The sequence below is a fragment of the Muntiacus reevesi genome, chromosome X (genome assembly GCF_963930625.1).
Source record: "Muntiacus reevesi chromosome X, mMunRee1.1, whole genome shotgun sequence".
Classification (NCBI taxonomy): domain Eukaryota; kingdom Metazoa; phylum Chordata; class Mammalia; order Artiodactyla; family Cervidae; genus Muntiacus; species Muntiacus reevesi.
Window position 1 is genome coordinate 43,342,079 of NC_089271.1, and position 13,902 is coordinate 43,355,980.

The window sequence follows — 13,902 nt, forward strand, 5'->3', positions numbered from 1 at the left end:
TATTTGATGGAGCTTAACTTCCTTGGTACGTTATATAACCTTATGAAATTCAAGTACCTTTATAAATTGCACACAGTTTTAAATTTTAAACAGCAGATGCTTAGGGGAAAGCATTTTACTCTAGCACATCAATAGTTTTATGAATAAGAAATAGACAATTTATGAATTGTTGAATTCCTTCAATAGTTTTTCTCTTACATATGTGGTCAGAAACTGAATTTTTGAAGTTTAGCTTCTGGTATTTTCATTTGAATAGTCTTCAAGATTGCTTGAAGAAGAAGAAAATTACCTGTTAAATAAAATTATTATCTAGTTGAATTAGGTTCTGAAGCAAGTCATCAAGGAAGTTTTAATTGATTGGGTATATTATTTTTTACAAGCCTTCTTTTAATTTTTAAGCAATTTCAAAAAATGGTCAACCTAATAACATTTTAAGAGTTTTTGACTAATTGGTGAAGTACCAAAATGTAGGGTACACTAAGTAGGGTAATGGTCTCAGACTCTTAGGAAAATTGGCCAGGTGGGGGGCAGTAATGAAGGTTATACTGGACGGAGTGTGGCAGGCAGTTGAACTTTCTTGAGAATTGTTATTTCCCCTACCTTTATACACAGACCATGTTTGTAGCCTTGAGCTAGTAAACACTATTAATAATTTATATACCAAAGTAACATACTTTATTTTTCATTTTCAGGCTCCTCCATTACCATCCTCCTCATCTTGATATTGTTCCATGGACATTAAATGAAACCTTTTCTGCTATTCAGGAAGTAACCCAGTTCTGCACCACTGGTTTTTGTAGCTATCTCGTAAGGCTGCTGGCTGAAAACTGTGTCTATGCAACCTTCCAAGTGCGGAGTGTCAACCAACTGGACAGGGGAGAGCTTTGCTCCTACTCCAGGACTCTCACAAAGCTGATCAGCTGTTCTTCAGAAACAAAATAATAATTTCCATGTTTTGTATATATCTGACAAAACTGGCAACATCATACAGACTACTGACTTGAAGACAACCTCTTTTATATTTCTCTATTTCTGGGCTGACGAATTGGTTTTCATCTGTCTTTTCCCCTCTTCAGAATTTCCCTTGGAAAAAAATACTAGCCTAGCTGGTCATTTCTTTGTAAGGTAGTTAGAAATTTTAAGTCTTTATTTGGTCAACTTTTTTTTTAATGTGAAAAGTTAGGTAAGGAACTTTTTTACTGCTTTTATGTTTTTCTGTCTTGTTTTGAAACCATGACGGTTATTACACTTCTGGTTCCTAAATAAAATGTTTAAAAAATTAACAGCCAAGTCACAAAGATAATGGATTGCACATAGACTAAGGAATAAACTTCAGATTTGTGATTTTTGTTTCTAATCCTGATGTAAATTTACACTATTTATAAATACGTATTTATTGCTTGAAAATATTTGTGAATGGAATGCTGTTATTTTTTCCAGATTTACCTGCCATTGAAATTTTAAGGAGTTCTGTAATTTCAAACACTACTCCTATTACATTTTCTATGTGTAAATAAAACTGCTTAGCATTGTACAGAAACTTTTATTAAAATTGTTTAATGTTTAAAGAGTTTTCTATTGTTTGAGTTTCAAAAAGACTTTATGTACAGTGCCCAGTTTTTGTTCATTTTTCAAATCTGATTATATATATTTTATATATACTTGTGTATGTATATATAATATATATAGAAATCTGGATATATATGTATAAAGATTTAGAACTTAAATTTTTCTCGTTTTAAGTTTCCCATCTATGGTAGATTTTTGAGGTGTCTACTGTAAAGTATTGCTTACAAAAGTATGATTATTTTTAAAGAAATATATATGGTATGTATCTTCAAGACCTAAAATGTCAGACTGGTTTATTGTTAAGTTGCAATTCTGCAATGACAGACCAATAAACAGATGCTGCCAAAATGTAGTATAATAGTAGAAAACAAATAGTGATTGAACTTAAAGTTTTAAAGGGCATGTTATATGGGCTTGACAAATCCTGTACATTATTTATTAGTATTTTCTAATGGAAAAGAGATTCAGGTGAGGGGCTCTATTTTAGAATGCAAATAAATTAAGAGACTTATTTTTTAATGTTAGGCAGTTTTGACATTTCATGCTTTCCTGCTTGCATGACATGATATGGGCAGGGGAGGGAGTCTTTCAATTCTGTAGCAGTAGTAAAACAGAGTAAGCTATATTAGCCTTACAGAATCACTTCTAATTAACAGTAGTATTTCATATTATAGTGTACCTTGCATTTGACACATATTCTCATTTTATCATGCTGCTCTTTCTAAGGTTTTTCTAGGAATATTTAGTGAAGAAGCATAGAGAATGCTCTAAGTGAAATTATATGTAACTAAAGAGAATTTATAATCCTATCTGGTGAAATGCTGTGCTGATTGGATTAACAAGTTCTCTTTTTCAGATAGTTTTGGAGTATGTTGTCCTCCTAGAAACAGTTTGAAGGCTTGAAAGCATGGAGACATTTTATCCAATTAGTTAATGATTTGGTAAATATTGAACTTGAAAATCTACTAGCAGCAGTCATCTCTTAACAATTTCAGAAGGAAATAATTGCAAATGTGTTTTAGTGAAGAAGCAAGAGTGCTTGTCTAAGTGCTGCTTAAGATGTTTAACCACTGATATTTTTAAACTCAAGACAAACATTTTTGCAAATAAAAATTACAAATCAAAGAAATTAGCACAGCATTGTAAATCAGCTATACTTAAAAAAAAAAAAATGGCAAGGCAGCTATCCAGAAGCAAAGATTATCAGAATGCTAAAGCTATACTTAAATGTTCCTTAACCATTTCTACTTTATCTTACTAACATGTCTTATTTTCTATCATTTTATTAAGATATAGTTTATTGCCAAGATTAATATAAGTTGTCTGATGTTTAAAAGTAAGTTAGTGGTGTTAACTAAGTACATATTTGAAAGTTAAATGACAAGAGTAATACTTGCTCACTTAGTCTTTGAATGGGTAAGAGGATAAAAGACAAATGAAATATATCAACATTACTCTGAAGTATAAGTAGATGAACAAAGTCTTAAACTGCTTTCTTTTCATCAATTTAACAGCTTTTATAATGTACATTTTTCAGGTTTCAGAAAATATAGAATGGGTTTTTGGTTGTTTTTTTTTATTGCTTGTATAGATAAATCCCTCTAACCACACTCTATCTGGGTGCCTTAATAACATCCTAACACACACACACATTGTTTAGAGAAAGAAGCTAATACAGTGTATTAAAAAAAAATGTTGATCCAGAAAGTGGGAATTAAACCATATTTTTTTCCCATTGTCACCAGTTAAACAGTAATCTTACACTGTCGTTATAGGAGTTCAACTTGTTTAACTCATTTAAGTTAAATCAATTAAAACATTCTGGCTTCTGCATTTAGAACTGAAATCCAAGTCACTTTTCCAAAGTAGTAATTTGACAGTTGGAACTTTGAAATTACCAGTCAACTGAAGTAAAAGATCATGTAATATTATGAAATTACCTTAAATGAAGTGCCTGCTTCTCAGAACGTCTTTAAATTATCATGTGTATTTTCATTTAGTCAATATATTTAGCATCTCCTAAAAAGTGAATCTACCTAAGATGTGATCTACTCTTCATACACACGTCTCATGGGAGATTCACATTAATATGCTGAGCAAAACCTAGAAGAGATAACAAGAAGGGTGAGTAGTATTACGGCTTGCATTTCAGCAGGATTTATATCACACCTTCTAGAGCAAGAGGATTTGGGAACTAAGGGGTTAGAATAATGTTAAAGGCAACTGGAGGGATAGGAAGCCTGCTGTTCCATGATAGATGTTTACACTTTACCCTGTAGTTACTGTGGACCCATCCACAGAATTAAGCAAAAACAGCATTGAATTTGCAGTAGTCTTTTTGTCTGCTTTAGCACACACTTGTCTTCCACATGTCTGCCCAAGGGATATTTCTAAAACATGGAAATTCAAGGAAGAACTGATTTGAACCTGGAACTTTGGATGTTGTGAGTTTGGAAAGGAGCACAGATTTGAAAGACAAAGTTCACAGGACCGATTAGATATCTACCTGTGGGTGGGGAGTTGCTTCTAACTAGAATAGGAAGTAAGAACAGAATTGCTTGTAGTGCATCCAAGTAGTTGGAATGAGGAGAAACTTGAACCAGAGCCATGTATCTATATGTCCATAATCGAGGTGGTACCAGAGGAAATCATACAAAAACTGTATGGTGAGGAGAGATAGATCAAATACCCACTTAAGAACGCCAGCATATAAGAGGAGAGGAGATTACAGTGGAGAAGAAAGTTAAAACAGCCACGGTGATACTAGACAAACTTAAGTTTTCAAAAGTGACCATACCCTGTTGCAAAGATGAGGATTAAGTGGATTTCTTTGGGTTTAGCACAAGATGGTGACATTTGCCAGGGGAGCAACAACTGGATCACAGTGGATGCGAAAAGGTATTGAATTTGAGGGATGATGGAGTCACTGGTCTTTCCAAAAGCACTGGGATTCAATTACATTGGTCATTGTGAAATAACACAATCATCAATTTTAAACACTGTATCATGGTCTTGAGTGCTTTACACAGTAATTAATAGTTTTGTATATATACCATGAAGTGGCATCTCTGGCGGCTCAGTCAAGAATCTGCCTGCAATACAGGAGACCTGGGTTAGGAAGACCCCCTCGAGTAGGAAATGATAACCCATTCCAATATTCTTCCCTAGGAAATCCCATGGACAGAGGAGCCTGGTGGGCTCCAGTCCATGGGGTCACAATGAGTTGGACACGACTTAGCAACTAAAGCACCAATCACCACCACATCATGAAGCAACCCATGTATTGATAGTATTTTGGTATTGAAAGGAAGACATACTTTTTAGTTGAACAGGAAAATGAGGATAGTATTTTTTCGTATGGCCTAAAGATACCTCGAGATGGTATTGTCTCTAGAGATGATATCATCACCAAGTCAATGGACATGAATTGGAGTAAACTTGGGGAGATAGTGGAGGACAGAGGAACCTGGCATGCTGCAGTCCTTGGGGTTGCAGAGTTGGGCACAACTTATCGACTGAACAACAACAGCAAAGATACCTACTATGTGCAAAGCACAGTATTTTATTTTCAGTCCTCACAGTGACCCTCTGAGGTATGTTTTAGCCCAGGGATCCCCAACCCCCAGGTCGCAGACTGCTACCGGTCTGTAGCCTGTTATGAACCGGGTGGTACAGGCAGGATGTGAGCTGCAGGCAAGCTAGTGAGCAAAGCTTCATCTGCTCTCCATAGCTCCCCATCACTCATTACCACCTGAACCACCCCCTCTGCCACGTCCATGAAAAAATTGTCTTCCTTGAAACCCTGGTGCCAAAAAGGTTAGGGACTGCTGTTTTAGCCCCATCTTACAGGTAAGTAAATGAGGCAAAGAGAGATCATGTAACTTGCCGGAGGTTTGTGGTTATTAAGTATTGAAGTTAAGATTGAAACTATGTTGATCTGACTTCAGAGCAAATGCTATTCTACCTCTCACTGCAAAGAAAGAGGAATTGCTGAGTGTTTACTCCATAGCCATGCTTGAAAGAAACTTCATTTCAAATATTTCTTTAACAGGAAAAATGTCTTAAAATGTATAACCTGTAAGTAGGCTGACATTATTTTTATAGTCCAAACCAGAACCCCTTTGAGATCGAAAGGGGACAATGCCATTAGCAATTGGATAGGGCATCAATCCCCAAATGAGTCCATTCTGAGAAAGCTGGGATATATGCCATAGTAGTTAAGTTGGTGTTAAGAAGAAGCCTGTTGGAAGTAGTACTGATCTTCTAACATCATACTCCTAGATTGTTGCACTCTGTAGAATGGGAAGGAAGCATGGGTTTAGGTTGCACTAGGGTCCACAATCATGGTTGAAAAAGATGGTGAATTATCAGGATGGAAATGCAAACAATGAATTAAAGTGGAAATGAGAGAGGAAAGGGAAATTCCTGTTAAATCTTAGTGATGTCTACTAAGTTTTACCCATCCTAAAACCAATTAATGGCCTCAAGAAACTAACATCAAGAAAGGAAATAAACCAAATAAACTTCAAGAAATAAAGTAATCTCAATGTAAAGAGGTATATACATTTTTAAAACTCTTGATCTGACTACCACTTACCAATCTAGTTTAAGGTGGGAATCTGATTTAAAATATTCAAAATATGAAAATTTAAAGTATACCAACCTGAAAAAGATGTGGAGTCACAGCTCTTTCAGGGTTTAAAACCTTTCCAGTGCCATGTGTTGTTCAATCGCTAACTCACATTCAACTCTGTGACCTCATGGACTGCAGCATGCCATGCTTCCTTGTCCTTCACCATCTTCTGGAGTTTGCTCAAACTCATGTCCATTGAATCAATGATGCCATCCAACCATCTCATCCTCCATCGCCCCCCTCCTCCTGCCCTCAGTCTTTCCCAGCATCAGGGTCTTTTCCAATGAGTAGCCTCTTCGAATCAGGTGGCCGACGTATTGGAGCTTCACCTTCAGCATCAGCCCTTCCACTGAACATTCAAGGTTGATCTTTAGAATTGACTGATTTGATCTTGTTGTCCAAGGGACTCTCAAGAGCCTTCTCCAGCCCCACAGTTTGAAAGCATCAACCCTTCGGCACTCAGCCTTCTTTATGGTCCAACACTCACATCCATACACAACTACTGGAAAAACCATAGCTTTGACTATACGGACCTTTGTTGGCAAAGTGATGTCTCTGCATTTTAAGATGCTGTCTAGGTTTATCATAGTTTTTCTTCCAAGGGGCAAGCGTCTTTTAATGTCATGGCTGCAGTCACCGTCCACAGTGATTTTGGAGCCCAAGAAAATAAAATGCCACTGGTTCCACTTTTCCCTCATCTATTTGCCATGAAGTGATGGAACTGGATGCCATGATCTTAGTGCCAAGTGATTAAACATGTCTTTTATGACTATTTTTTAATAATTTTTTAAAATTGGAACATGTCTTAATACGAACAACAACGAGTTTCCTCATGAACATAAGGACTCTTTTAAAGTATTTATAATCAGGTGTAACTAAGTGTGTAATGGTTTCAAATAGATTAAAGGTATGGTTAACACAAAGCAGTACTCTGAATTACACCTACTTTCACAAATGCCCAGAGATACAGAAGAGTAAGGGGAGAAAAGAGGAGAAAGCAAATATACAGGTGGCGCTAGTGGTAAAGAACCCCCCTGCCAGTCCAGGAGGCATAAGAGACACAGGTTCAATCCTTGGGTCAGGAATATGTCCTGGAGGAGGGCATGGCAATCCACTCCAGTGTTCTTGCCTGGAGAATCCCATGGACAGAAAAGCCTGGCGGGTTGCAGTCCATAGTGTCGCAAAGAATCAGACAACTGAAGCAACTTAGCATGCATGCAGCTAAGTGTTAACTTTAGCTCTCCACTTTGTGATAGAGCAATATATTTGGCAGGGTGAAGCTAGATGAGAATATTATCTTTAGAAAACTTCATATACGTGATTTAAATGTCATCTTTCATTAAATGTATTCAGATGCAAATTTTGAAATGTCTGCACATGGAAAAGCTTCTATGTCTAATAAATGGAAATCAGTACCCACGTCAATGATCAACAAGATTTTCTGGATTACAGTACTGAAAACATTCGAGAGGGGTAGGGGCAAGTTCAAAATGGTATGAACTATTGATACATCAAAAATTTCAGTTAAGAAAACCTAATAAGTAACAAAGATTTGAAAATACAACTTTGGATTGTATACAAAACCTGGATAGTTCTACAATATTGATTAGCCTGCAAATTATCCTGTGATAAATTTTCCTGAATCAAATGGGGCTCAGAGTTCATGAAATAGAATGTCTCTGTAAGACCAACTCCATCTGCTTCTCCAGATAATGTCAACACAAACATTTCATGAATAAGAGCCCATTGAAGAGCCATTAGATAATTTGCTAGTTAACGCTGAATTAAGTCCATGTCATGCTAGCACTCTGAAACCTGCATTTTAGGCCTCCTTCAGTCTCCGTCTATTAATAGCTCCCCACACCCTTTCTTCTGATTTAAATTTATTTTCAAAATATATAATATTTACAGGGTCCAAAGTGCAAGAATATGCTAAAAGGTGCTTTCTGGGAAGTCTTGTTCCCATCCCTTTCACCTTTCAGTTGTCTTCACTCACCACTGATAAGTAACCATTTTCAATTTGTTAGCTCATATTTCCTGTTTCTTTTTCCAAAAGTAAAATCGTGTATATAGTTTTAGTTCCCTTCTTTTTTTACACAAGATGTATGCTGTATACTTTATTTGGCACTTTGGTTTTTTGCTGTTGTGGGTTTTTGTAGCAGCTTTATTTGACATAGCAACAATGAAACAACCCAAATGTTCATCAGCTGATTAAAAATTTTAGAATAACCATACAGAGGAATACTACTAAGCAATTAAAAGTTATTGAAGGAAAGTTATTAAAAATCTATAGTGCTTTAGAATTTTCAAAAGTTTCACACATGATTTCACATAATCCCATAACCCTTTTTTAAGGAAAAATTATTCATCATTTTTGCACCATATCTAGCAGTATGTAGGATCTTAGTCCCCCTTGTTGTTCAGCCATTCAGTTGTGTCCAACTCTTTGCGACCCCGTGGACTGCAGCACGCCAGGCTTCCCTGTCGTCTATCATCTCCTGGAGTTTGCTCCAACTCATGTCTATTGAATCAGTGATGCCATACAACCATCTCACCCTCTGCCGTCCCCTTCTCCTCCTGCCTTCAATGTTTCCCAGCAGCAGGGTCTTTTCTAATGAGTTGGTTCTGTGTATCAGGTGGCCAAAATATTGGAGTTTCAACTTCAGCATCAGTCCTTCCAATGAATATTCAGGGTTGATTTCCTCTAGGATTGACTGCTTAAGTTCCCCCACCAGAGATCAAACCCACACCCCTGGAATGGAAGTGCTGAGTCTTAACCACTAGACCACCAGCAAAGTCCCACCCATAACCCTTTTCAAAAAATCCCCTACCCCCTATGTTGTCCCTCCCCCTCCCTACTGCCAGCCACTAGTTTATTCTCTATATCTGGTATATATATATATCATATATCAAAGTATATCTCTATACCTTGGTTTTTTTTCCCCCCACAGAATATGTCCTAAGAATTATTATCAATTCATGGTACTTCACTGTTCTTTGCATGTACCATCTCCTAATGATGGATATTTTGAAAATATTCAGTCTTTTCCTGTTTCAAATAATGTCTTAATGATCTTATGCATTTGTTTTGTATTTATGGAGGTATTTATCTTCAGGATAGAGTCCTAGAGGTTTTGATTGCTGGGCCAAAGGTAAGTGCATATATAGTTGTACTTGGTAATACCCTTCATAGTTATATTATGTTGCACTTACCCAGCAATATATGAACATGGTTGTTTTTCCTGCAATTTTGCCTACAGACTATACCTTGGAACATTTTGATGTTTCACAAATATGATTGGTGAAAGTGAAATCTTAGGATAGCTTTAATTTATATTTCTTTTATAACTAAGGTTGAGCAATTTTTCATATATTTAGAGACTATTTGCCTGTATTTTAAGCTTGCTTTTTTTTTTCTTTTGAGATATGGTTGCATACAGTAAGCTGAACAGCTCTTAAGTGTATAGTTTGGTGAGTTTTGACAAATGTGTACATTAGTGGTGTAATGTGTACAAAGTTAGTGGCGGTGATGGAATTCTGTTGAGCTATTTCAAATCCTGAAAGATGATGCTGTGTAAGTGCTGCACTCTATATGCCAGCAAATTTGGAAAACTCAGCCGTGGCCACAGGACTATAAAAGATCAGTTTTCATTCCAATCCCAAAGAAAGGCAATGCCAAAGAATGCTCAAGTTACCACATAGTTGCACTCATCTCACATGTTAATAAAGTAATGCTTAAAATTCTCCAAGTGAGGCTTCAACAATATGTGAACCGTGAACTTCCAGATGTTTAAGGTGGTTGTAGAAAAGGCAGAGGAACAAGAGATCAAATTGCCAACTTCCGCTGGATCATCAAAAAAGCAAGAGAGTTCCAGAAAAACATCTATTTCTGCTTTACTGACTATGCCAAAGTCTTTGACTGTGTGGATCACAATAAACTGTGGAAAATTCTTCAAGAGATGGGAATACCAGACCACCTGACCTGCCTCTTGAGAAATCTGTATGCAGGTCAGGAAGCAACAGTTAGAACTGGACATGGAACCACAGACTGGTTCCAAATAGGAAAAGCAGTACATCAAAGCTGTATATTGTCACCCTACTTATTTAACTTATATGCAGAGTACATCATGAGAAACGCTGGGCTGGAGGAAGCACAAGCTGGAATCAAGATTGCCGGGAGAAATATTAATAACCTCAGAGATGCAGATGACACCACCCTTATGGCAGAAAGTGAAGAAGAACTAAAGAGCCTCTTGATGAAAGTGAAAGAAGAGAGTGAAAAAGTTGGCTTAAAACTCAACATTCAGAAAACTAAGATCATGGCATCTGGTCCCATCACTTCATGGCAAATAGATGGGGAAACAGTGGCTGACTTTATTTTTCTTGGCTCCAAAATCACTGCAGATGGTGATTGCAGCCATGAAATTAAAAGATGCTTACTCCTTGGAAGGAAAGTTATGACCAACTTAGATATCATATTAAAAAGCAGAGACATTACTTCGCCAACAAAGGTCCGTCTAGTCAAGGCTATGGTTTTTCCAGTAGTCATGTATGGACGTGAGAGTTGGACTATAAAGAAAGCTTAGCACAGAAGAATTGATGCTTTTGAACTGTGGTGTTGGAGAAGATTCTTGAGAGTCCCTTGAACTGCAAGGAGATCCAACCAGTCCATCCTAAAGGAGATCAGTCCTGAGTGTTCATTGGAAGGACTGATGTTGAAGCTGAAACTCCAATACTTTGGCCACCTGATGCAAAGAGTTGACTCATTGGAAAAGACCCTGATGCTGGGAAAGATTGAAGGCAGGAGAAACGGGATGACAGAGGATGAGATGGTTGGATGGCCTCACCCACTTAATGGACACGGGTTAGGGTGGACTCCGGGAGTTGGTGATGGACAGGGAGGCCTGGCGTGCTGTGGTCGCAGAGAGTCAGACACGACTGAGCGACTGAACTGAACATTACACCTCAATCCATAATATATTGCCATTGTGTCCTTTCCATTCTATCACCCCCCCCCCTTGCTATTCCTCTGGGAACCACTTTTCTGATTTCCATCCCCATAGATTAATTTTGCTATTCTTAAGCTTCATGGGCTTCCCAGGTAGCACTAGTGATAAAGAATCCACCTGCCAGTGCAGGAGATGCAAGTGATGTGGATTCAATCCCTGGATTGGGAAGATCCCTTGGAGTAGGAAATGGCAACTTGCTTCAGTATTCTTGCCTGGGAAATCCTATGGACAGAGGAACCTGGCAGGATACAGTCCATGGGGTCACAAAGAGTTGGACATGACTGAGCACACACACACAAACTGCATAGAAACAAAAACCTGTAAAATGTACTTTTTGTGTGTTCGACTTCTCTCACTAAGCCTAATGGTTTTGAAATTTATGTGTGTTGATGGGTGTATCAGTAGTTCCTTCTTTTTTTTATTGCTGAGTATAATCTCAATGTATGAGTAGAATACAATGTATTTGTCAATTGTCCTGATATTTGCATTAGGTTGTTTCTGATTTTTGCTTCCGATTTTTGTTTTTCTGAGAATAAACATAGCTGGATCCTAAGATAGGTATATATTTAACTTCACAAGAAATTGTTAGATATCTTTTTTTGAAGTGGTTGTACCAGTTTACACTTCCTCCAGAAATACATGAGAGCTCTAGCTGCTCTGCATCCTTATAGACATTTGGTGTTCGAGATTTCAGAAGTTTAGCCATTCTAGTCGATGTGTAGTGTCTCCTTGAGGATATAATTTGCATTTCTGTGGTAACTGAAAGTTGAGTGGGGTTTCCTGAGTAGCTCAAATGGTAAAGAGCCTGCCTGCAATGTGGGAGACCTGGGTTCAATCCCTGGGTTGAGAGGATACCCTGGAAGAGGGCATGGCAACCCACTGTAGTATTCTTGCCTGGAGAAGTTCCATGGACAGAGGAGCCTGGCAGGCTACAGTCCATGGGGTCACAAAGAGTCCAACACAACTAAGCAACTAACACTTTCACTTTCTTTCAAAAGTTGAATATCCTTTCATGCAAATCTTTTGCTCATTTTAAATTGAGTTCCTTTTCTGTTACTGATTTGTGGAAGGCTCCTTGTATAATCTGATTATAAGGCATTTGTCAGACATTTGCATTACAAATAGTTTTCCCAGTTTGTGATTTGCCTTTTAATTTTCTTAATGGTGTCTTGATGAGCCAAAGTCTCAGTTTTGATAACGTCTATTTTATCCATTTTTATAATGTTTAGTTAGGTCTTTTGGTTTTTTGTTTTTTGTCTCAAAGGTATTCTGCTATGTTTTCCACTAGGAGCCTTATAGTTTCAGTTTTTACATTTAGATTCTTTACCTCTGAGCCATAAAAACTGGGGAAGCCAGGTTTTACATTTAGGTCTGTGAGTCATCTCAATTTAGTTTTTGTGTTTTGTGAAGTCTTTCAATCAGCTAGTGTAAATTTTCCAACTTTTCTTTTTCAAAATTGTTTCAACTATTCTGGGTCTTTTCATTTCTTGATGAATTTTAGCTTGCCAATTAAAAAAAACTCTGTTGGAATTTTGATTGACACTGCATTGAATCTTTAGCTCAATTTGTGGAGAATTGACATCTTGACGATACTGAGTGCTCAAACTCATGAAAAGCCTATTTCTCCAGTGATTTAGATCTTCTGTAATTTCTCTCAGCAGTATTTTATAGTTTTCAGCAAACAGATATTCATATTGCTAAGTTTTTTATATCTTTGAGGCTATTGTAAATTGTGTGCTTTAAAAAATCTAATTTCCAATTGTTTGTTGCTATGTTATAGAACTATAATTGATTATTAAATACTGACCTTGTGTCTTGCAACCTTATTTAGCTCATTTATTAGTTCTGGTAGCTTTTCTGTAGATTCCTGACAGTTTTCTACATAAAGAATTATACCACCTGTGAATAAAGTTAGTTTAACTGCTTCATTCCCAACCTGGGTACCTTTTATTTCTTTTTCTTGCTGTTTTGCACTGGCTAGAACCTCTAGTACAATGTTGAAGTGGTCAGAGCAGACATCCTTGCTTATTCCCAGTTCTAGTTAATTGAAGGTTTTTCATAGATTCCCCTTGAAGATTGAGGACATCCTCTTCTATTGCTGGTTTGCTGAGATTTTAAAAAATCAGAAACATGTGTTGAATTTAATAAAGTGATTTTTCTGCATTGATTGAGATTATATGTTTTTTCTTTTTTAGCTTGCTAATATGGTGAATTACATTGATTTTTTTTTTATGCCTTCAGGAGCATGTTTATTGTGTTTGAGATGATACATCAGGTGCTCTCTGAGCTACAAAGGGTAAAAGGAAATCCTCTCGTTACAAACTGACAAAGGTAAAAGGTAAAACATTTTTCACAACAGCATGAACCACATACTCAGAAATAGATCTGGGTTTAATATAAATGACATAATTCCTAATCATCTACAGCTACTTTTATAACTTCACACAGATAATGAATTAAGCTAAAATGCACGATAATATTTGGTAGACTTCAGGACCAGGATCCTTAGTACATCACAAAATACATTTTGATATCCCAAAGAAGCAAGACTTGCAAGTAGGCGTTTTAAACAGAACTAATCTACAGCTACAAAGTTCTACTCTTGATAGCATTTACCTTTTTGGGGGGTCTCCCAGTCTCCAAAGGATAAAAACAGAGAGTAGAATCAGTATAACATATACACAGAAAGGC

General features: G+C 36.9%; 1 protein-coding gene across 15 annotated transcripts in view; it reads left to right on the forward strand.

The window, feature by feature from the left end:
• Positions 1–2,037, forward strand: part of KDM6A (lysine demethylase 6A) — a 179,418-nt gene extending 177,381 nt beyond the window's left edge. For 5 of the 15 annotated variants that reach the window (XM_065916545.1, XM_065916549.1, XM_065916552.1 and 2 more), the window contains one exon: positions 693–2,036. In XM_065916545.1, coding sequence (XP_065772617.1) covers positions 693–722 — 30 coding nt within the window. In that variant the 3' untranslated portion in view covers positions 723–2,036. Of the gene's footprint in view, positions 1–692 lie in introns of all 15 variants that reach the window. The other 10 variants (XM_065916544.1, XM_065916546.1, XM_065916553.1 and 7 more) reach the window with 7 other exon arrangements.
• The last annotated feature ends 11,865 nt before the right edge of the window (positions 2,038–13,902 follow it).